Source organism: Neopsephotus bourkii, unplaced genomic scaffold (genome assembly GCF_033783945.1).
Source record: "Neopsephotus bourkii isolate Nb327-2 ecotype Australia unplaced genomic scaffold, CSIRO-AGI_Nbou_v1 NB_638, whole genome shotgun sequence".
NCBI classification, from domain to species: Eukaryota; Metazoa; Chordata; class Aves; order Psittaciformes; family Psittacidae; genus Neopsephotus; species Neopsephotus bourkii.
Window position 1 is genome coordinate 739,836 of NW_026901137.1, and position 24,419 is coordinate 764,254.

Below are 24,419 nucleotides of genomic sequence, written 5' to 3' on the forward strand. Positions count from 1 at the left end.
TCACTGAAGTAAATAGCATGTTGCTGATTTAGACTAGGTAAAAGCCTAGGTATCTTATTTCCTGCAGCAGAAGGGTTATTACAGGACTGACTTTTTGCAGCAGCTTAAAGACTTTTTCTTGAGAGTTATTTCTGTCACATACAGGCAAGAACAAACAACTGCCACTATAAGCGCCTTCTTCCCTTAAAAGTACTCTCAGCTATGTGTGCAGTACAGCAGCATGATGTCTGGAAGACATTCCCTGCTGGAAGACCTTAAGGTAGAAGTGCACATAGAGTTTAAATGCTCCTTTATATTTGCCAGTGTAATGCTGGTTTCCCTGCTCCACAGGACTGATTCTTACCATATAGCCCAATGCAAGCTTTGTTGGTAGGTTTCAGCCATCACTCAGTCAATAAAACTCATTTTCAGCCATTGCTGAGGCAACGTATAGATAATACATAAGCAACTGTTATAATCACTGTAATACAGCTGCACCCCTCAAGCAAAACTATAAAATACCTGTTACATTTGTTCACACATAACACTTTCTGGGGACAACAATGAAATATAGCCTTTTGGAATTATTATTTTCTTTGAATACTGAATATAGAATGAGATAATTAGGTAGAAATCCACAGGAAACACAACTTTTTAAAAGCATTTATATTTCTCTTTCCTAACCCTCCCCAAAAATAGAGGCAAGTAAATACAACCTCCAAGACTGTACTCAACAGGTTAGAAAATTTTGGTGGAGGAAAAGAGTACATTAGTGAGCATAAACTATTTGTCGTTATCAGTAACAGCTATGTACTATACACAGTGTATACAAGGGTCAATTGCTATCTGAGGTTAATTACACAGCTCATTTGTGACAGGAGAGGATGAGCTCCCTCTTCTGTCTCTCATCTTCATGAAAAGGAAAGTCAAGCTGTCCTCAAACCTGAGGCCAAGCAAACCACCTTCTGTTGTGAAGGAAAAGCAGTTTGCCAATTTTAGCAAAAATGACAGGAAAAATGAAGGTAAGAAGGTAACTGTGGACAGAGGTGGAAATGTGTAGCATAAGGAAGAAGAAAATGCAAAAATAATCCAAAATCAAGGCAAAGAAAGGCACGAGGAAGACAGACTGCAGTGATGGGAAAAGAGAAACAGGTTTCCTGCCTTCTCATCTTAAACAGAGAAATACAGAGAATTGCACACTACAAGGCAGTCCCACACCATCACACCTAAGTAAACTCAGAAGTCAATTCGGGTACCAGGACTTGCATAGTTGTCATTTTAGCACAGTATTTAATCTGAAATAACACATCTCGTTTCCATGGTATTATGTGTTTGCATACTAGAGTGCCTCTGGAGAAAGTCATATGCATTTTTCAATTTGAAATGTGTGTGTCTATGTGCATGCATGTCTGTGTATACATATGTGTGTATACATATGTGTGTGCACGGGGCAGGAGGCTGGACAGTGATGAAAGAATGCGTGTGCGATTGATGGAATTCAGTGCATAGGCAACATTAAAAGTCAACCGAATCCTAGTTTTTAATCGCTGATCAATCTTCCTGTATTTTCAGACCTTTCTTTCTAACCTAAATGACCACAAAGACAGCTGGCTACATATTCCTAAATTAGATAAAAATGTGCTTGTTACTGTAGGACAAATGCCTTTCAAATGACAGCACATTCCAGAAAATAATCCACAAATAAAGCATACGCAGACAATATAAGCAGTATTTTCCCTGCAACTTGGTATTTCTCGAAAAGTTTGTTATCCCCTTAAGGCAGAGATGTGATAAACTTTAACCCTATGAACCATTTCTAATCTATTCTTTCAGATTTTAAAGACACAACTTTGACAGCCTCTTGCCTCATGTGCTGCACGGACCAACCTACACATTTAAATTACTCACAAGTATTTTTAAGTGGTCTGCTTCTGCTGAGATGAACTTGCCAAATTGACAGGGCAAGTAAGATGTGCCTCTGTTAATCCAGCATAAAGTTTCCCATCCTCTTGGCCAAAAAAAGTACAAGAAGGAAAGGAAGGAGGGTAAAAACACAGAAAGTGAGGGAACTGTTAAAAGTAAGTTGCTTAATTCTTTAAACATAAGTTGGCCTTACTGGATCTTCTTGGACAATCATGGAAAAGGCACTTTCAAACTCATACTCCATAATGAATGAAATGTCTTTTTGAACCTTACATTATTCACACCAAAAAATTATGTATTTCATCACACAGGTATTGTGTGGCGAAATTCAAGCTTCCTAATGGGTACATCAGCACGTGCAACAACTCCAGAGCCAGAATTAGATTAATGGAATAAATTAGGGATATATTTAACAGGAGAGAATAGTAATAATTAAATAATTAAGCATTAACACCTTCTTTCATTCAATAATTGTCTGAATTGAGGGTATTGATTAAAGAAGCACATATTAACATATAATACTGAAGCACATGAAAAAGAACCTTATCCTATGATAGACTGAAAGTACAGTAGTCTGCTGTAGCACCAATTGCAAAACAGCTCATAACTACAATTATCTCCTTTTTCTTCAAAAAGCTAGCAAACACCTATACCAGACTCCCTTAACCTGAAGAAAGTTCATTGGATGTAGTTTCTAACTACTGACCAAGGTTCATTCAACAGAGATACTGAAAGCCCTCAGATGATGAAACATTCAAATCCTCCACAATTTCAAATTCAGTAGCTAAAAATCAGATACAGATTGGTCTTCACAGCACAGGGAACCTGTGAGTAGGAACATAGGGTAAATACAGACTCCATCATCACCTTACCTCTGCTATATGCGGCATCGGGTTAAATCCACAGAGATTGCAGACAACTTTCTTGCACTCTGTACATGTATTAAAGTTGGGGGGATCCTTAGAACCAATATTTAGTCCAGTTTTACAAAGGGGACAAGACTCTTTAGGCTGGCTGGCTTTCTCCAACTCCGACAGCCCATCAGGTTTCTTCACTTCAGCAGCCTGAGGCTTGCTATCTTTGGCCAAACCAGGTTTCTTTTCTAAATCAGACCCTTTTGCTGCTAAAACACCATCCGCTTTTGATGGCTCTGTTTTTTCAGTCATAGGAGGCTTGGCTTCTTTCTTCAGAGGAACAGCTTTTGGAAGAGGCTGAGCCTGACCAGCGTCTTTGGGGGCTGCCTGAGAGGCTAGAGGCTGTAGAGGCTGAGGCTGTTTCACTGAAGGACCAGGTGCAGGGGGGGCTGATGTCTGAGACCCTGGCTGACCAGCTGTGGAGATTAAATTTGAGGCCTGGCTGAAGATGGAAGCTCCAAATCCAAAGAGTTTCCCAGTAACTGTTTCTTGTGGTGTTGTAGGCTGAGGCTTAGGGGCATCAGTGATGCCTCCCAGATTAAGGCTGAAACGCCTTGGCTGCTCTGGAGTTTTCTGAGGCGGCTGAGGTTGAGGTGCCAGCTGGGCTGGCACTGGCTTGGGACCCGCCCCTGCCTGTGGTCCCTTGGGAGCTGGTTTGGTATCAGGCTTTGGGGATGGTTTTGTTTGTAACTTCTTAGGATCATCCTTTTCTTGTGTCGGCTCAGCAGGCTTTTGAGTTTTAGCATCTGGTCTAGCCCCAGGCTGAGACGCAAGCTTGGGATCCGACTTCTGCCGAGACACTTGTGGAAGAGGTTTGGAATCTGGTTTGTCCCCAGCTGGCTGTGTGTCCTGTGGCAGCTTGGCAAGCTCTGGCTTTGGGGAATCTACCACTTTCTGTTGAGCTGGTAGAGGTCCGCGACCTGCTGAATCCTGTTTCGGTCCTGGTGCTGCAGAGGTAGGCACAGTGTCTGCTGTGGGCTTCTGTATAATGGGTTGTTTTTGCTTATCTTCAGCCTGTGTTGACTTGGCCTGATCAGACTTTGGAGTAAGATCTATGTGCTGGGAGGTCTCAGTTGGCTCGGCACGGGGCTGTTTTGATTTTACAGGGGGAGATCCAGCCAAGGAGGGTTGCTTTTTCTGTGGCAGGGGTTTCTTCGATTCTACCAACTGAGAAGGATCAGATTTTGGAGAAGCATCTTTGTTTTGAGCTGGCTGTGGCTGGGGAGATGGTTTAGCTGGTGAAGACGGAATGGGTGTCTTCTGTTTGGGTGGAGGTGGCTGTGGCCCGGGACCATGACCTGGTGCTAGGTCACCACCTAATGCTCTTTGCATCTGGCAGTTTAAACAGAGCCATTCACTAATCTGCAGAAAAATAAAATTAAAAATTAAAGGTATTATTAATAAGACAAAGTTAATAAAATCAACATAATAATAGGCTATTCTAGTAGCTGCAATGGCTTGTTGCAATATTTCAGACCCACGTGCAAAAAGGGAGAAATATTACAACTGATACTGTTTTGCGGTTACCATGTCCAAAGGATTTTTTCATTCTTCTTCACATTCCTGTGATTCAAGCTATCACTGAACCCATGCTTCTAATGACTTCAGAGTCAGTTTACACACAGCTGAATATTGGAGGATTAAAAACCCAGCAGAATGAAAACATGCACTGGAATTTCATGGGACCCAGAAGTGATTCATTTACAGCAATGATTTGCCAGAATAAAGACAAATACTGCTGAAACAGTTTGCCACATCAAGTCTGCTGACAGAAAACAATAATCAGAATTAAAACACAGTAAATGCATAATTACCTTTAAGCATACATCTATCAAGCTCTTCATATAGCTTATGGTTTTGATAATGGTTTAAATTACAGAGCAAAGTATTGGCAGTAAACACGCATCCAAGGAATTGGACACGGAAGTGTGTTAATGGGCATCATACATTACACAGACTTAATACTTTACCACCCATTTCAGAAAGCAAGTCTTCGTTTGGAATCAGTGAGGAGCTTTGTCTAAGCCCTGATGGTGAGCCATAATCAAGTTTCCCAACATTTTCCTTTATTATTAAAAGATGATCCCAAGTTAATTACTGTACACCTGTACACAATGGACCCCTCTTTTCAGGAAGGGACAAGTAATGTAGTTTCCTATGTTACTCATCAATTTTAGTATCTCACAACTTTAAAACATTTTTTTCTCCTTCCCAAGAAGTATTACGAGAGAGGGAAAATATATTTCCTAATTAGATAGAAGAAAACAATAATCCTAAGTGGTCATCCCTACCTTTGCTTTTGTAAAGCTTCACAGTCTGAGGAGGGATCAAACAAGCTAAAGCAACATGTGGTCAGGAAGCATCACATGCTATTCTCCACATTTCTATTGCTAGCAGGAACCTTATAGGCAGCAAAAATGCCATTCAATGTGGCACGGAGCCCCATGGCCCTACACCTGCAAGTAGATACTACATGCAAATAAAGATTTTTGTCTGTGTAATATCAAAGCTCACTGCAAGAAAAGAACTCTGAGGTCACAGACTGGGGCAATGAATTCATAATCTTGATGTGCTTTGCCAGGTGGCCTACTAGCAGCAAAAAATTAAGAGATGCAGCTCCTTACACAGTTATTCCAGTTATTCTGATAAACATGGTATATACACAATCTAGAGTATGAGCTCGCTATTGCTAGCAGCTTCACAAAGAGATGATCAATTTTGGCACCAGCTGTAAGTTCACAGTAATCAAGTTACCATTCACAATAATGCTGCTTTTAGCTCCCATTTTTAGCATAATTTCTTCAGATTGTTTAAACAATTCTCCAATCTACTTGCAACCTGTATAGCAAATGATTTAAAAAATGAAACCAACTGAAACAAAACTTGAAGATGTGTTTAAACTCTGAATTATGACAAGAATTAAGTTCACAAGTGAACACAGGACCTGAGCAAAGTTTAGATTTTGAAATAAAGCCCATTTTGTTTGATTGCCAATCTGCACCCCTATAAGCCTTCTGTACAAGCGACAATTACTTACAATAAGTACATCTTAATTATAGAATCATAGAATAGTTAGGGTTGGAAAGAACCTTGAGATCATCTAGTTCCAGCCCCCCTGCCATGGGCAGGGACGTCACCCAGGGCTTCGTCCCAACCTGGCCTTGAAAACACCTGGCTATAGATATTAGTAATCTAATTTAATTAGATACAAAATAACACTATTTCTGGGTGAATTCTTAAGGGTTTTCTAATAGTTTTAAGTTTAATCAAAAACCAGACTTAAGCCACATACTCTGAACACCCAACTCAGTTGTCTGGCTTTGGCAAAGTAACTAAGACTTCTTATATTAGGGAGGCAGGCTCCCTGCTATGGTGGAGAAAGATCCTGTGAGGAGCTTCTTAATAGGCCTAAGTGAGGAATGTCTTTTCCCACTAACAAAAGAGCTTTAACAGAGTTTTGGACAATGCACTTTTCACAGTGATTCACTGCTCCTGCTTCTTTTCCACTTGCTTCTTTTTCTTTTTAAAATCAAAGTCCTGTACTCTAAAGTTAGATAACCAGATGAAGCCATCACAGTTAGATGTGTATACCTGCTATCACTCAGCTTCCAGAAAATCTTACTTTATTATGACACTCTTAATGCCCCAAACAAAGTAGCTCTAGGACTGGGTGGGACTACAAAGTACACAGTCTAAATAATTCTTATGTTTAAGATGTCCAGATTCTGATTGCATTTAAGAACATTTAGGCTTGTCTTCCACATGCAGCTGCTACAGTCTGACTCTCCTACCTAATTGTACGCCAAAGAAAAGTTGATTCTACACTATAGTGTTCAACATAATCTTGTGCAGAAGACAAAACCTTAACTCTCAACTGTTATTTTTATTCCTTACCTTAAAAAGAAAAGAATTAACTTATATATAAATATATACACATATTCAGGATTAAACTGGAGCCTTTAAAACTAAAAACGAATTTGCTCCTCCTCCAGCTGAAATTCAAAATGGAAAATGAAGTTTTACTTCACTGTATTATTTTTTAAATCTTTCTGGTATAGACATAAAATTCTTCCCGTGCATGTTAGTGGGAGTGCTAAAACCCTCAAGTCTTTATAGCTTACATACATCACCTCCAAATAAATACAATTCTGCATAAACTGTAGTTCTGTGATTGAAACTGTAGGCGTTCATAATGAAGTGTGCTACATGATGCAGTTCTGTATCAAAGACTGGCCTGTTTGTTCCACTGCAGTTGCAGAGGTTTTCCATTAAATTTAACACGAGCAAGCTTCTGTTAAATACAGATGATCTTACACATACTGCTGTTATAGATACCTAAAATACCAATGTTTGCCTATTTTTAAAAGTCTTTCATGACAGCAGTTCTATGACTTTCTAGTTTCTTTCTCCAGATTTCTCATATATCTACCTAGAATAAAAAGGCAACATTTTCCAGGGCAACATGTGAGCTTTTGCAGTTCCCATCTACTTGTAAAGGAGATTGTTCTTTGATGTTGAAGATCCCAAGCTGACTATTTTTACACTGGTAGATAGGGGTGGGAGCTGGGTCTTATTTCTAGGAGAAATCCATATGTGATTTTCTTCATCCTGAGACCCATGCTGTTAAGTGCCATGCCTAGGACTGTGAATTTGACAGACTTCATGCAACATCTTTGTTCAGATTTCCACTACTGAAGACAGAAAGTGCTATCTTGCTTCCTAACTCGCTGATGTAGAAACTGTATGCCCTCATAACAACAAACAAGTATCAGAATATATTTTACATATTCATCAACCACAGCATCTTTAAAAAGCTTCATAAAGACGCTGCTAGTTGGGAGGACCAAATGAATTTCTTCACACTGTTTTAGTAAGAACATCCATGGAGAAAATTATTGAAGAAAATGATAGCACCATCTCCCATAAGTCACCTTGCTTTATGCATTCATATCTGAGAGCTGACTCCAAAAACAAACAAGCTACACTTCAGTTCTTTTATCTCAAAGCCAACACAACTGAGGGAAATCTGAAGCCTATTCCTGTCCTGAGAAGTGTTCAGATTCATTCTAACTACACAAACCCACAAAAAGCAATAGGAAAACTATCAGCGAGTGCATTGACTGGCATGCTCAATTTCTATTCCTGCAGAGGATGTAGGGGAGGAAGAAAATCCAGCTTGATTCTGTGACTCCAGATGTACATGAGAAAGAAATGCTGGCTTGCAGATTGAACATATTTCATATAAAAGTTACTGGCACACAATATGAAAGTAGCTCTTAGAAGCCATTTTAACAGTTCTTTTGCAAAACAGAGCTGCATTCTAAGGCAGAGTCCCATTCTCTTTTAGACCAGTGATTTGGTGCTATAAAATGAACTTTAAGATATGCATAAAATATTAACATCCCTTTACATTACCACAGAAATGTAAAGATTTATAGAGCCTTTACACTGCCATAGATTACTAAATGGACTTAACTGACATTGCTCAGAGCTGACCCAAAGTTTTATTGGCAAAATCGGTTTCTAGTCTGAGAACACATCAGCTTATTTAGCTCCTGACAATTTCAGAGAGTAGTGAGGAATCCAGAATTGGCTTTTAGCAGACACTCCTGCGAAGATAATGAGAGAAACTTGAAAAATAAAGCACTTGGGCTCATGATTTTATGCAGCTGTAGGGTGGCAGAGACAAGTGTGAGGGTGTAGGGTGCAAGAGTCCAGAACCTAGATCAGAAAATCCAGTTATGAACAAAAAAGAACAACTATGATGGGACCAACTCAATTAGTATGTAGACATACAACTGAAAACGTCTTCTAAACAAGCCTGGGCAATAGTGAGACAAGGTTTTCCTTCTACATCATCCTTCCCTGAGTAAGATCTCAACTATTCAAAGTAGTTACACTGAAGCAAATGTTTAACTATTGTACACAGTATGCAACTGACACTCATTTGAGACAAATAGATCATCATTACAAAATAAATATTTACCTTCTTTTCAGCTATCAAATGTAAAAGGCAACTGGGGTGTTTATCATGGAACACTGACACAAGATGCTCATGAAAATGTTGTAGATTCTAGCCAGCAACATGGTCCCCAGGTATCCATTCCACAAACCATTAGCAATGGTTACAAGCACTGTAGCTTGGTGGTAAACCAATGTTTGAGCAAACTTTTTAAATAGCCATTTCAAAAGACTGCTTTTAAATGCTACTTTGCTATTTTAAAACTACTAAAGAACATTACTGGATGAATTGTTATGCAGTTACCACTATCTTAAAACATACTCCACTGCTCTGTTTAAATTACTAATACAAAAAGCTATAATTTGCATATGAACTATGAGTGTTTGGGGAACTGTTATTTTATATCATATATGATTATAAATCATAAAGCAAAATAGAAACATAATGTTTTGACTATTTTTTATCTTGAACACCACTATTTCAGAGTATCTAAAAGTTTTTTACAGCCAAATATGTGTTTAAGCTGCTTCATGCACAGGACAAGGAAAAAGATTTAAACACAGCTCAGTACACTGCATCATGCATCACTGCAACAAATGCCAACTGTTTTGATTAACTGCATCAGGATTTAATATACTACAATCACATGAATTATTAACAAAAAATGTCACTGCAAACCAAGAGAGCAGCAAAGAAAAGGTTAACAAAGCTCCTCTGTGCTGCATAGAGCGCATCTAAGTTAATATCACTGGGATTTGAACACGGATTATGCTGTCTGGTCGGAGAAGGGCTGGGCCATGTTTCCTGCCCAGTGATTACCCAGCAAACAGCATCTCCACATCACATGACCCAACGTAGTAGTAAATTACAGTTGCTGAGCAACAGCAAACTGGCGCAGATGGCTCACTGCAGTTGACATCTTTAGCTATGCAGATTAATTTATTATTTACTTGTGTTAAAAACTGGACAGGACAGTTTTCTGGGTTAATGAGAAAACACTCCAACATATTGGAGAATATTGCCTAATTAAAATATTGAGAAACCATTTCCCATGCGTAGGAGTTTGCTGTTTTCTACTTTCTGCCCCTTTCATGAAAAACAGAAAGAAAAATCCACAGGGCATCAGTACTATTAATACATCTAATCCTAAGAGTAAAGCAGAAATGAAGGCACACAGCCTTCTTCTCAGAAAGAAACAGTGTGGGCATGTGATTAAGAATATTCCACAGACAATATTCTGTACTGCCATAGCCCTTCTATTTGAGAATCTTGGCAATTTTCCCAAATGCCCATGTGGGAAATGGGCATTTCCACATGGAAATTTAGGAACTTTATTAACTTCACTGCATCACAAAAATTGTGAAGAATCTCCATTTCCATATAAATTGCAGTGTTGGTAACACTGGAACACCCCAAGTACTGTCTGGACCAAAACAGATATTTCACACAGAAATATTTCAAACTCTGATTATCTTTAAAAGACTGCTAAACAAGGCCAGTTTGAATCTGCTCTCTGATCTGTTTGAACGCAGACTGAGCTCCATCCTCTTTTATAGAACATCTCTAGCTTCCCTACGGCACAGTTACAAGTTGATATCTACATTAATACTCTGAGAAAGTTAAAAAAAAAAAAAAAAAAAAAAGCTTTGTGTTGGGTTTCTTTAATCTCATTTCTTTACAACTTATGATCATAACAGCTGATCATCAAATTTAAGTCCTTATTTTTTTCTACTTTGTTTTGCTTTACTTATATATTTAACCCTGAATATCCCCCCCAGTTTAGGTTTACACAGGGCATAAAGGTTCAAAGCTGCTTTTCCTTGTATTAAAAGGCTTAGATTTTGTGGCATGTCAGTATCCACAGTGATGGTAGTGTTACTTTTGTTTATGTGTCATTTCCAGTTCATGATGGTTCTTATGCACTACTACAGCACAGCAGGGTCTAGACTGTAAACCACAGGGGATATTTCAATTTGATCAATAGCCTCCTTTACTGTCACATAATCAACAGTGATTTAACAGAGTCATTTCTATTATTTTTACTGTAATTATAAGCAAAACTTGTGGAATCAACACAAGAATTATAGTCATCTTAATTATATGAATAGTATCTTAAATTATATATTCCTTTCCCTATACAAGCTAATAATAATAACTTAAGAAAAGTAATTCTTTTCTGAGTGCTTAAATTCTCCTTAGTTACTAGGTGTGGCATGGCAGTTCATACAGAAGGGCATTCAGGAAGGGCACTGGGGTCCTGCCAACTTGACCAGCGACCAATGGGATCCACCAGGAAGAAAGCCATGGCCTCAGGCTCTGCACCCACCACAACAGACTCAGCTGCCCTGTTCTCTCTCCACCTGGCTGAACACAGAGACTTAAGGGGCAGGGAGCAATGGTGACAGGTCCCTGCCTGGTACAGCAGGCACATCTCTGTGACTACCCCAACTTCCCAAGTGCCTATGCACAATAGGTTTGGGACTCTGCAAATGGAACTGAACAATGACAAGGATGATGGTTCATCTGGCATGGAGATGTTGCTGAGGTTAAGTCAGCCTACACCCTGCATTAAGACTGCTTCCATAAAGAAAAAGACCGGTCCTTGTCCCTTCTGAAGGGACAAAAAGGCCCAATATGCAGAAAAGACACACTTCTTGGGGAAGTCTGCTGTAGGAACCTGGAGCCTAGGTTAAAGATGTGAACAGAAAGATTCTACCCTGGTATAGCCCTCAGATTATTATCAATATTGATTTTTCAGGTAGAAAGCAAAGAAGTTGCAACAAGAAGTCTGAGAGTAATCAAGAAAGGCTTCAGGGCCCTGAGATGACTGGGTAGGGGAGCACAAGCAGCATTCTCCTCTACCCGTCAAGTTACAGGGAACAATGAGGGATGAAACAGAAAGATCCAACAGATCAATACCTGGCTCCAAACCTGGTGTCACCAGCAGAATTTTGGGGGTTTTGATCATGGGTCAGTTTATACAACACCAGGGATGCTAGTAACAGACAGGTACACCTGTCTCAAAGGCAAAAAAGGATCTTTGTGGAGGAGTTATTAGGGCTGACTGAAAGAACTTTAAACTAGTTTTGAAGGGGAAAGAGGTAAAATTAGGCACACTAGAGATAAGCCCAGGGGTAGCATGCCAATGTTTGGGAGTGCGCTAGTGAGGTCCTTCAGTCTGTCATCTCAGTGGAGGCAGGGGATGGAGATCCATGACGCAGCAAAGATGCAGCAGGAAAATTATGATTTAGCATGGAAACACAGATGACTCGCACAACTGGAGTGCTGCAACAGATCATGATAAACTCTGCAGAAGGGACAAGCAAGGAAGGAGAGGCAGTAGGGTAGCCCTGTATGTTTGGGAACAGAGAAGACCTTGTGGGCGATGTGCTGGTTGGGGCTGTCCAAGCATAGCAATCATGAAATGATAGACATTTTCATTCATGCAGAACTAAGAAAGGAGGGCAGCAGAACTGCTACCTTGGACTTCCAGAGGGCAGACTTTGGCCTCTTTAGAAGTCTGGTTGACAGAGTCCCTTGGGAGGCAGTCCTGAAGGGCAAAGGAACCCAGGAAGGCTGGACACTCTTCAAGAAAGAAATCTTAAAGGTGCAGGAGCAGCCCATCCCCATGTGCTGGAAGACAAGCTGGCAGGGAAGAAGACTGGCACAGCTGAACAGAGAGCTTTTGTCAGAACTCAGGGGGAAAATCAGAGAGTTTATGACCTTTGGAAGAAGGGGCAGGCAACTCAGGAAGAATACAAAGATGTCATGAGGTTCTGCAGGGAGAAAATAAGAACAGCCCAGCTAGAATTTAAACTGGCCACTGCCTTAAAGGACAATAAAAAATGTTTCTATGAATGCATTAGCATCAAAAGGAGGGCTAAGAAAAATCTCCATCTTTTATTGAATGTGCAGGGAAACACAGTGACAGATGATGAGGAAAAAAGTCCAACAACAAAAAACAAGTATTTTCAGATCGGGTTTAGGATTAAATCAACTTTGATACAGACATGTTACTTCAGAAACAGTCAGAACCAATCAAATATTCTTTAGAACTCACTCTGCTTTCATCCAGAAGAGCTTCTGGCAAGTAAACAAATCCTGCATCAATACACATAGCTTCACACTATCTGAATGTGAATCTGAACTTTTAGCAAGCATTTCAGTAAAAAAATTATAACTGGCTCCAAGACTGATTTTAAATGGTCTCTCAAAAGCTTAATGAAACTGTAGATAACATATGGATTAACACTGATAAAATGCATGAAAAATAAGCCTTCCTAAAAACTACCTAGGAGACAGGCATCCACATATGCATTCATATCATCAAGGGTGGCCTCATGGATCTGAGTCACATACTGCCAAGTTTCTAATATTAACAGCTTTAACGCTCTACTTTATCATCAACTTCAGGAATGCTCATCATAAAGAATGTAACGATGAAGTATTATACTTTAAACCCTTGTGTCTGTGTTGTACGTATTTTCCAATAACTAGTTCAGAGGGGATGAAAATTTCCTCCAGCTATCAAGCATACACACCAATCATTCAGATTTAACTATAGCAGCTCATGGTTTTTGCTTGGCTTTACCAAAAACTATATGAAAGTTTATCAAAATGCATAGTCCCTCAGATGTCTTTGCTCATTTTCAGAAAGTCTACCCCTACTCAAAAGTTGTAGGGCTGAATCTCTTTTTGGGGAACTGCTGTTTTCTGTTGCTAACAGCTCATGGGAGTGGTTTTGGCAACAGTTTGAAGAAGTGAGAAAAATAAATCACCAGGTAATAAAATAAATACACACCTGTTACAAGGTTCTGACGTATATGAAAGGAAAAGGGAACAAAGTACCAATCATCCAACCTGTTTATATAATTTTTCCATTACTTTATGCAACTGTTGCTAGGCAGTCATGTGCATGGTGACGAGTGGAGTGTGAATACCTAGACAGATTAGAGAGACATATGTTACCTAACACGTAATGTATGGTGTACTTTCTCTCTAGACTGCTGCACAAAACCAAGATACCAACTATCCCTTTTTCCCAAGGGGACTGCAGTGTCAGATCATTCAGAGAAACAGTTCAGGGGTCTGACCTTGCAGCAATACAGGTATCACTTTCTGCTCTTTGTTATACAGCTCTCTCACTAGAGTTAAAACAGGCAGAGTGCATGTACTACTGCATTTTAAATAAAGGTTTAAATTAAAAGAATGACTAAAAGTTTTCAAAATCAGCAATTTTATAATGGTTTTACAATTCATGCAATCTACTTCTTGAGCCAGTTTGTAAACCCTGTTGTATTCTTTCCAGAATTAGCTAGAAATATAGAATACAGAAATTTAGAAATATCTATATTGGAAAAGAAACTCACTGTTAGCTATTAAGACTGAGCTATCCTGTAAGAAACTTGTAGAATAGTATCTTAAGAAGGTAGTTCAAGCAGCTGTATAGGCGAAAACGTTAGAGAACAAAAGGAGTACAAATTTGTCTCTAAATAAATGCCTTTCCCTACATCTAATTTCAAATTACTGCTTTCCAACTGGTAATGTGTTCTAACATAAGCAATAAAAACAGTGGCTATAACAGGCATGGGAAAAGCACAACGCAGAATCACGAAACTTGGCAAAAAGAACTGCAGAAAAAGTCAAAGGATAGCAATAAGAGGTGAAGATACAGTCACTAACTGCAGGGGTGATAGATGAAGACTTTTAGTCAATAACACTTTTGGAGAACCTACAATAAGAGAAGCCAAAAGAAAAACCTTGCACCATAATCAAGGAAAGTGACAGCTGAGACACAATCTATGGTTTTCATGCCAGACAGAAATAAATGTATAAACTATTACAAAAGAGGAATCAGGAACTTTTATTAACACTCTAAACATTGAAAGAAAAGAGAAACTAGAAGGAAAGTTTGATAATAACTCAAGTGGGAACTTTTGTAGCTGAAATAAGCAAAATTTCTGCATGTGCCAGAGCAGGTTCTATTACTTTGCTCCAACTGTTCAGTAATAAAGTCAGATGTGATTTTCATCGCACTTCACTGCAGACTGGAGCAGGACACCCACAATGAAGATTCAGCAAGACAGCTGTTGGTGTAAAGCTGAGCAAATGAGAAAAGTCTGAGTGGGAGTCAGGAGATTGGAACTAATAGCTGAATAAATTAGCCGTCCAATACCTTCATTTACTGAAATGATTTCATCATGAAATAAATGCATATCCTGTGTTTATTTCACTGTGTAATATGAAATTCAAATCTACTTTTACATATGTATGCAATCAGTCTTAAATGCAGCTGTATTTATTGCCTTAAAGTCCTGAATTTCACACTTACAGAGTACCCCCTTCAAAAACTAGTATTCTCAGAATTGCCAAATACTTAGAGATCTTCTTACATAACTCCCTCTCGCTCCTAAAATCCATTTCATGTGAACATACCAAAGTTGCTGACGATTTCTATGACAAATATGAAGTTTTTAAGAGGATAAACTTGGAGCTCCAAGAGACTCCAGGAGTACACTATGGAAATAAAAAACTCAACTTTCACAAATTTTGGTCTAAAAACATCCTGTCAGAACTTGAAGGCAAAGTTTTCTTACAAAGTTCCTTTTTGACTTTAAAATCAATGCGCCACCATCTTCTTCCCTGTTATACATAAATATATAAATATATTTCTTTTTTTACCCAAAATTGTCTACAACAACATGTTTTATGACCTTTCCTCATGCAGGCCTAGATAACACAGACTTTCAGCAATGCTCTAAATTTTTTGCACATGGATGTTCAAGTCCAAGCATTAATGACAGCTATCTCAATGCTTAATTTCCCTACACTCAAACAAGAGAGTAAACCCCTACATGATGCAATGTGCTACCAATGTGTACTACAATTAGTCTTTCAGGTTCAAATTTGCAATTTTAACAAGAGAGTAAACCCCTACATGATGCAAAGTGCTACCAATGTGTACTACAATGAGTCTTTCAGGTTCAAATTCGCAATTTTAACAACAAATCAATAAATAATATAAGTGCTGGGTGCACAAAGTGTGCTGTTTTTTTACCAGACAGCCACTAATAAACATCTATACTCGAAAGAACCCTAACTGCTAGCAATGTTCTTAAATCTTTATGGTACCAATGCCTCTCAGGTTTCCATCTTTGGAAATACTCAAAACCGGCTTTGAGCAACCTGCTTTAGGTGACCGTGCTTTGAGCAGAAGCTTGGACTACCAGATCTCCAGAGGACACTTCCAGCCTCAGTGATTCTTTGACTCAATTTTAAACATAGGGATATTATTTGTCATGTTCAAAATATAGCAGCAGTCCGCACTTCTTCCTATCAGCATCTCTGATCAGCTAAACAAATACTAAAACAAGACAAAAATAAGCTTCTCAAATACCCTTTCCGGCTATTTTATCCCTAGTTAGTCCTCGGTGCCAAGTCTGCTGTGCTTGAATTTCTATAAATTGGTAAAAGTGTTGGTACAGAAAATAAACTCAAACTACACTGCAAATTTAAAATTAACGTATCAGGACATACAAGAACCTGCTCAAACAACAAGAGATTAGATAGTCATATGAAGTTTTATTCCCACACAGAGCAAGTAAAGTATAAGTATAAGCACACAGAATCTTAGAATAGTTAGGGTTGGAAAGGACCTTATGATTATTTAGTTCCAACCCCCCTGCCATGGGCAGGAACACCTCACACTAAACCATCTCACCCAAGACTCTGTCCAAACTGGCCTTGAACACCGTCAGTGATGGAGCATTCACAACTTCCCTGGCTGGGCAACGTGTTTCAGTGCCTCACCACCCTCACAGGAAAAACTTCCTTACATCTATTCTAAACTTCCTCTGTTTAAGTTTTAACCCATTACCCCTTGTCCTACCACTACAGTCCCTAAAGAATAGCTCCTCCCCAGCATCCCTATAGGCTTTCAGATACTGGAAGGGCTGCTATGAGGTAACCATGCAGCCTTCTCCTCTCCAAGCTGAACAGCCCCAACTTTCTCAGCCTGCCTTCATACGGGTGGTGCTCCAGCCCCCTGATCAGCCTCATGGCCCTCCTCTGGACTTGTTCCAACAGTTCCATGTCCTTTTTATGTTTAGGACACCAGAACTGCACACAGTACTCCAAGTGAGGTCTCACAAGAGCAGAGTAGAGGGGAAGGATCACCTCCTTCAACCTGCTGGTCACACTCCTTTTGATGCAGCCCAGGATATGGTTGGCTTTCTGGGCTGCAAGCGCACACTGAAGCCAGCTCATGTTCATTTTCTCATCAACCAACACCCCCAAGTCCTTCTGCACAGGACTGCTCTGAATCTCGTCTCTGCCCAACCTGTAACTGTGCCTGGGATTGCTCCCACCCAGGTGTAGGACCTTGCATTTGGCATGGTTAAACTCCATATGGCTGGCATCAGCCCACGTAAATTAAGCTATCACAAACATCAGGTTAAATGAAGTTCATTTGAAGTCTTAATACTTTATATGCCATTTCTGCATAATATAATTACAGCAGAAATGGTAATCAAGGTTAGAGATAGTCCACAGAGATCTGTTTCACAGCATCCCACAAGAATGAAATAAACTGAGTATCACCAAGTCAAAACACAACTCAGCCTTTCAGCTAATGAACACTGACATAGTTACAAAGCAAATACACCACAGCACCCTTTTCCAAAACACACACTGGGGCTATGAAAAGTCATCTTCTTATAGCAGCAAATTTTATTTACTTATAAACATATTAGCACATGACTATCGTGGTCAAATTATAAACAAAGCCAATGACTACTTAAAATCAAGAAAAATTGCAAAGAAGTCACATTGGGGTTCCTCCTCTTTTTATATGAAGAAATGAGAACACACTTCTAAACACTGTGCAGAGAACCATTACCTCCTTTTCTTCACAATTTCACACTGTTTTCCTCATAAGCAGTTTTCCCAAATAGCATGATTTTTGTTCACTGAACTTGTTAAGGCCTTAAATGGCCATGATGATAAAGACTGTAACAAAACTGATCTTTCAGCATAACAAAGGTAAACCTAGTTTTTGTTCTGGTAATGAACATCAGTTTAAAAACTACTTACCTCTGTTATATGAGGATTGGGATTGAATCCACACAGGCTGCAAACTACAGTATGACACTGCGTGCAAGTGTTGTAATTGGCCTTTTCTGGAGCATGCAGCAGCAGTTCAGTAGTTGTGCAAAGAGGACAGAAGGTTTTCTTTGGGGTGGACTCAGTAGGTTGGGTTGGACCAGCTTGATTTTGCTGCAAGGGCTTTTCAGGCCCTGGTTGCTGGCTTGGTGGTTTTGTATGTCCTGGTTGTTGTGCCAGGGGCTTTGTGGCCCCTGCAGGCTGAGAAGATGGTTTTGTTGGCCCTGCCTGTGGTGGCACTTGTTTTACAAGTCCTGTTTGCTGCGGAGGTGGCTTCACAGGTCCAGGCTGGGATGGTTGTTTTGCAGGTCCTGTTTGCTGAGCAGATGGCTTTTCAGGTCCAGATTGTTGAGAAGGCTGCTTTGGAAGCCCTGCTTGCTGTGAAGATGGCTTTACAGGACCCCCTTGTCGTGCCAGCTGCTGAGATGGTTGTTTTACAGGTCCTGCCTGCTGTGATGATGGTTTTGTGGGAGGTGGTGCTTGGGATGACAGTCTAACATTCTCTGTTTGCTGTGGTGATGGTTTTGTTGGGCCTGGAGGTTTTGCAGACGGTTGTTGTTGAACAGGCTTTGATGGTTCTGACTGTTGTGGCTGAGATTTTTGTGGTCCTCGTGGCTGAAGTGGTTGTTTCACTGGTTCTGCTTTTGAGTCTGACAGGTGACCAGGGCCTGGTCTCTGAACTTGCTTTGGTTCCCCAGGCACTGGTTTGGAAGACTCAGTTTGCTGGGGAGTAGGTCTGGCAGGTCCTTGTTGTTGAACAGCTGGCTTTGGAGGCTGTTGTTGAGCTGGATGTTTTGCAAGACCCCTCTGCTCCTCAGGTTTCCCTTGCTCTTTTGGGGTAACCTTTTGTTTCCTACTGGCTTCTTGGGCTGCATCTGAATCTGATATCAAATCAAAAGGATTGAATTTGTTTACAACTGAAGTGACTGCACTCAATGGATTGGCTTCTGAAAGAAAACTGGGCATCATACTTGGCTTCTGATCTTCTTTAAAATCAGTCCTGGACTTTGACTCCCTTAGGCTAATAGAAGAAGGGCTTCGTCCAGGTGCCCGTTGTTCTGTCTTCAGCACATCTACTGTTCTGCTTTTACTTAAACTTGGTGGTCCTGGATCTGGAGGCTTACCTGCTTGCCTGGGTCTTGTATCAAGCTCAGGATGTCTGCAGACAGAAAATGTAACCAAATTAAAACAATGCACACTAAAAGAGTACTAGAAAAATGAGATAAAATAAGATGTATCTGTGACCCTGAAGTGCATTGGTAACACTGTGAAGTCTCCTGGGTGTTTGCAAGAGCAACGTTTATAAGGTGCATGTAAAAAGTATTTACATTAAAATTCTTGCTCTTATACCTTCTGAGACTGCTCTGAATCCCTTCTCTGCCCAACCTGTAGCTGTGCCTGGGATTGCTCCAACCCACGGGTAGGACCTTGCACTTGGCATGGTTAAACTTCATGAGGTTGGCATCAGCCCAGCTCACAAGCGTGTCAAGGTCCCTCTGGATGGCATTCCTTCCCTCCAGCGTATCAACCGAACCACACAGCTTGCTGTCATCGGCAAACTTGCTGAGGGTGCACTCAATCCCACTGTCGATGTCAGGGACAAACATGTTGAACAAAACCAGTCCCAACACTGATCCCTGAGGGACACCACTCGTTACTGCTCTTCAGCTGGACATTGAGGCATTGACCACAACTCTTTGTGTGCGGCCATCCAGCCAGTTCTTTATCCACTGAGTGGTCCACCTATCAAATTGATGTCTCTCCAGTTTAGAGATCAGTCATTATATTTAACTATATTCCTTAGCCAATATATAAATAAATAAAAAATTGCACAATTGGCTGAGAATTTTCTCAGAAGTCTGCAGAATTATATATATAATAGACACACTGAAAAATATTTTTACACTGTTAGTGTTACTATGTGTTTACTGTTATTTCTGATTAATTTTTAGAGCTTTCATTCCGTACTAATTTTTAGAGCTTTCATTCCATACCTAGCAATGGCAATACGAAAGGGCAAAGCTAAGTGGCAGCCATTTCTGCCCTCATAATTCTCACAACATGGGATTTTCTCACAATCTTGTGTCTGACTTTTTTTGGGCAAATTAACAATTTCCACATGAAATGGTTGTTAAGGACAAACTACTTCAGCCTTCCATAACTCCACTTATCCTTCCCCATTCTTGTAAAATTATTAGCTGTAACTCTGGCACCTTATTGTGCAACCCACTGTGAGTAGGTGTGTTTCCATTGGCATTAGTGAACATTGATTAACTCATTATTCATAAAAAAAGATAATACAGAAAAGCCCAATGATAATCTAATTCCTTCAAATATTCAGCATTTTTACTTGTTAAAAAGAATAATTTTACACTCCTGTTAGTGACGAGGTAGGTCTACCTGCAGTTCTGTTTCATGCTATTTAGATAAGCACTCCCAAATTTATCTCAAGAGGTACGGCATGGTAAATGAAATCATTTCAACCATTCTATTAGTGGCAGTCTGGTACACTTCCAGCATTCATGTTTGCAAACGTTCAAAATGTTAGAAGGCTTCACTCAACAATGCTAAGTGACAAAAAAAGAAAAAGATCAATGGTACTACTGAAACTCAGTTCAGGAAACTGGGTACCACGCCCAAACCTTAAATTATGAAGGTACAAAAAAGGCAAATAAACAAAAACCTCCAGAACTAAACCTAGTTTTAGAAACTGAACTTGGACATTAACACAAATAAGTATGGATATAACATTGATCCCCACTGGAATAGAGTTCTCCTCCAGCTTCCATTTTCATTAATATAATATGCTCCTTAAACTTCCACCTGATCAGATCTCAGGACTTGGAATGAGATTAAACCCCATGAATCTAGGAAATAAACCCAGATGATTCTGGAAGGCTGCTTGTGTATTGTCTTGCCTTTATATATGACAATGTTTCTAAGCAATGGATATAGAGCATGGTTAACAAGTGGAAGAAAAAGCCTTGAAACTACAAGCTTCTTGAAAAATATTACCTCTGTCAAAAGCCAGGACTTTCTCTATTTAATTTTAGGTAGTTGGAAATTGAAGCTTTCTTTTCTAGAACTATTTTGCACCCAGCTACAGACTAACACTGAACAATTTTAATTAATCTGGAGAATCAGAAGTTCTCAAAAAATATTTTTTTACAATAATTTTCTTACTTTTAGACCTTTCAAATCATTAAAAAAAAAAAAAACAACCCAAACCAACATTGTCCTTAAGTCTTCAGGCCCAACAAGCACAATCACTTAGTCCTCCCTCAGCTAATACTTTACATGCTGCTATGTTCCTTGTCACTTAGGCCTTGAATCACAGTACTCATCTTTATTCATTTACATGAATATTAGAGCCAAATCAAAGCTTACTTTGGAGTCAAGAGGAGATTTCATGAAGAGACTAGTGCTTGAATGCCATAGCTATATAAACCTGTTTAAAAAGGCATGCCTTTTTCCTGTTCCTCAGGATACTACTAAAGAGAAGTGCAATGAATACTATGTGACTCCAGGACAGTTAGATCTTTTCTTATCTACACACAAGGTAGGTATAAACTTACGCATACCCCTAGTGGGTAATTTTTTTTTTTTTAAGCCAATAGAGGGATAGCATTAACAAAAATACATATTGCTTCTGTAAAAAACACCATAATCATACTTTAGAAGTGTGACACTCAGGAAGACTTCTGAGTATTTCCTCTCAAAATGTACGTATTTTTTTCTATTAATGTCTATTGTGACCAACTTAATGAACTGAAAACAAACAAACAAAACCAACCAGCTCCATTAGATGGTTCATATATACAGTTTGGTCATCTAATCCTTTCAGATGATGTGGAACAATTCCTCAGCAAGTGGACACTGACACAGTTACACAGTCATTCAATGAAGCTACAACAACTAGAACTTGTTGTACAACAACAACAACTTGCTTACAAATTGACTATGTATGTTTCAGCTAAACTTCCTAACCATGGGTTTTCGGAAAACAAGTAATTGAAACAGGACAGAAAGACTTCCACAGGTGCTAAGCATCCCAAACGGTGACCAGGGCCTAGAGTGTAAAATGCTCAAAGAAAAAAAAAAAAAAAAAAACCACAAAAAACACTAAAATGTACATTTGATTTAGGCAATACACTTTAGGTGCTCCAGATCAAAATGCTTGTTTTAAATTGCATAATAAATATTAATTGTATCTACTTAGCTATTGCGTTTTTTACGACTTAAAAGCTCACAGCCTATAGAAGTCCTAGAAACTACAGCATGCATTTCATGGTGGTAAGCATGCAAGTATGTTTCCTGGTACGTGCATTACTTACTATCAATAACTGTAGTTGCAAAACATGTTACATTAGGATATCACCAGTCGTAAGGAATTTGTCTATTTTAAGGCTTGGGTTACTTAGTTGAGCAATGAAAGCACTGAGAACAGGAGATAACTATTAGTCTCTCAGGTAAGACTGGATAATAGCTTATATTATAATGGACATCACAGTGGAAAACGTCAAATTAAAAAAACACCTCACAGACAGTACAATAGTAACACAATCATAATACAGGGCTATATAAACTGGAAGCCAGAATTCCTCTTTCAATCACTGTTTCTGTCATTTAACATTTGGACCGGCATAATCCAGTGCTGTGAGCAACAGTTGTAGAGCATCAGTTCAGAGATATTTTCCACATCTGATTTCTTTAGATACAAAAACTGAAGAACAAAACAAAACAAAACAAAACACCCAAAACAAACAAACAAAAAAACCCACAAAACCAACCCTGAAGCTAAAGAATCTGAGTCTCAGCAAGCTAGATCTTCACTTAAGTTAAAGCCTGGAAGAGGCTGATCCTTGGTTCTCAGAAGAGTCTTACTCAAAGGGTTTGGATCAGGTTCTTGATTATTCCCATCATTCTTGGTAGATTTCAATAGCACAGAGAGGCATCCAAGAGGAGCAGTAAAGAGGAGAGTAAAGCCACAACAGAAGAGCAGAGACAAGTAGTAACCTCATTACAGTGTGACAGGTACAGAGATGTTATGATGCTATAACCCCACAAAAGAAACTAGTTCCCTGGTTATTGCACTTAATGATAAAATGTCAACTTTGGCTAAAAGTTAAAAGGCTGTAATTGACAAATATAGACTGCCTTTACTTTAAATGGAGAGTGTTAAGTATGGCACACTAACAAGATCAAAGTAGTTTCTGGTATCCTAAGTATGTTTGTAGGAAGGCAGACCTTTATAAATGCAGAAAGATTCACATTGCAATGAGTTTAGCCTATTCTAACATCTTCCCAGGACATCTATCTATCTCACTTTTTTTTTTTTCTGGAATATTAGCATGAAACAATAAACTTTCATTGTCTTGTGTCCTTGCCCACTGACTGTCATACAAAATGGAATTTTTGAGCTTAGTTTTATAGAACTAAGCAGTAAGATTTATTTTTTCTTTCCATTAACATCTATAGGAGCTGGGTAGAGCCCTCAACTGAATGGAAAATTATACATATGGTATTAATACCTGTTTAATAATTATGGAAGACATAAAATAGGAAGACTTGAATCCCATTTTTAAAAAACGGAGACCATCATCTCAGGTATAAACCCAATGGCTTCAGTAGTAGTTTGCCCAGCAATGAATCTGGTCCCACCCTCCTTGCTTCTCTTCTAGAACTCACTTATAAAAAGCCGGTATTATATAAACTCAGTATGCATTCATCTTAGGTGAGGTCCATACACAAGAACAGTGTTGAACAGTCGGCCGAGGAGGCTCCTTTCGACATCCTCGTTCTAGACAAGCAACTCACACAGCCCCGGAGATGGAAGCGGGGAACTGCCGGGGAATCGCCCGCTCCAGCACCATGGACAGGGGCAGAGCGATCTGTTCAGCACCGAGGACAGGGGCAGGGGGGCCGAGGGCGGGCGGTACCACCGCGGAAACCCGGCCCCGGGCCGGGCCGAGGAACGGGCTTGTTGCACGCCGGGCAGTGTATCCGACAAGAGGCAGGCAAATAAAGGGGAACGGAATAACCTTAGCCACCGCGGATGTACAACGAGCTAAAGCCATCACTATCCAGAATACTGAATCTCGTAGGAATCAAGTTAATATTTCGCCTCTTTCCCCTTTCAACAAAAAAGGTAAAAAAAAAAAAAAAAAAAAAGAAAAAATAAAAAATTAAGAAGAAAAATAATGGGGAAAAAAAGACTGAAACAGAGCTACTCAATCAATGCCTATTTAATGAAGCCAAATGACAGTTGTAGAGGTTAAGAGCTGGCAGAGTAATGGCTAGCAAACACATTATGCTCAAAAGCTGTCAAAGATTCAGCAAGAAGATCTCTCCAGGAAGAGAAGCTTACAGAACCCACCAGCCCCGGGGAGAGCTTCCCTGGCTACTACCTGAGCTGCGGGGCACTTCACAGCACACACACAGAGAAAACCGAAATGATGTCTGCAATTCTCTCCCCTCCCTAG

The 24,419-nt window shown here is 39.6% G+C and overlaps 1 protein-coding gene across 9 annotated transcripts in view; it reads right to left on the reverse strand.

Moving 5' to 3' along the window:
* PCLO (piccolo presynaptic cytomatrix protein) overlaps nucleotides 1-24,419 on the reverse strand; it is a 362,414-nt gene that overhangs the window by 337,203 nt on the left and 792 nt on the right. For all 9 annotated transcript variants that reach the window (XM_061352212.1, XM_061352216.1, XM_061352213.1 and 6 more), the window contains exons 2-3: nucleotides 17,869-19,096; nucleotides 2,775-4,178 (exon numbers count right to left, since the gene is read on the reverse strand). In XM_061352212.1, coding sequence (XP_061208196.1) covers nucleotides 2,775-4,178; nucleotides 17,869-19,096 — 2,632 coding nt within the window. The remainder of the gene's footprint in view (nucleotides 1-2,774; nucleotides 4,179-17,868; nucleotides 19,097-24,419) is intronic.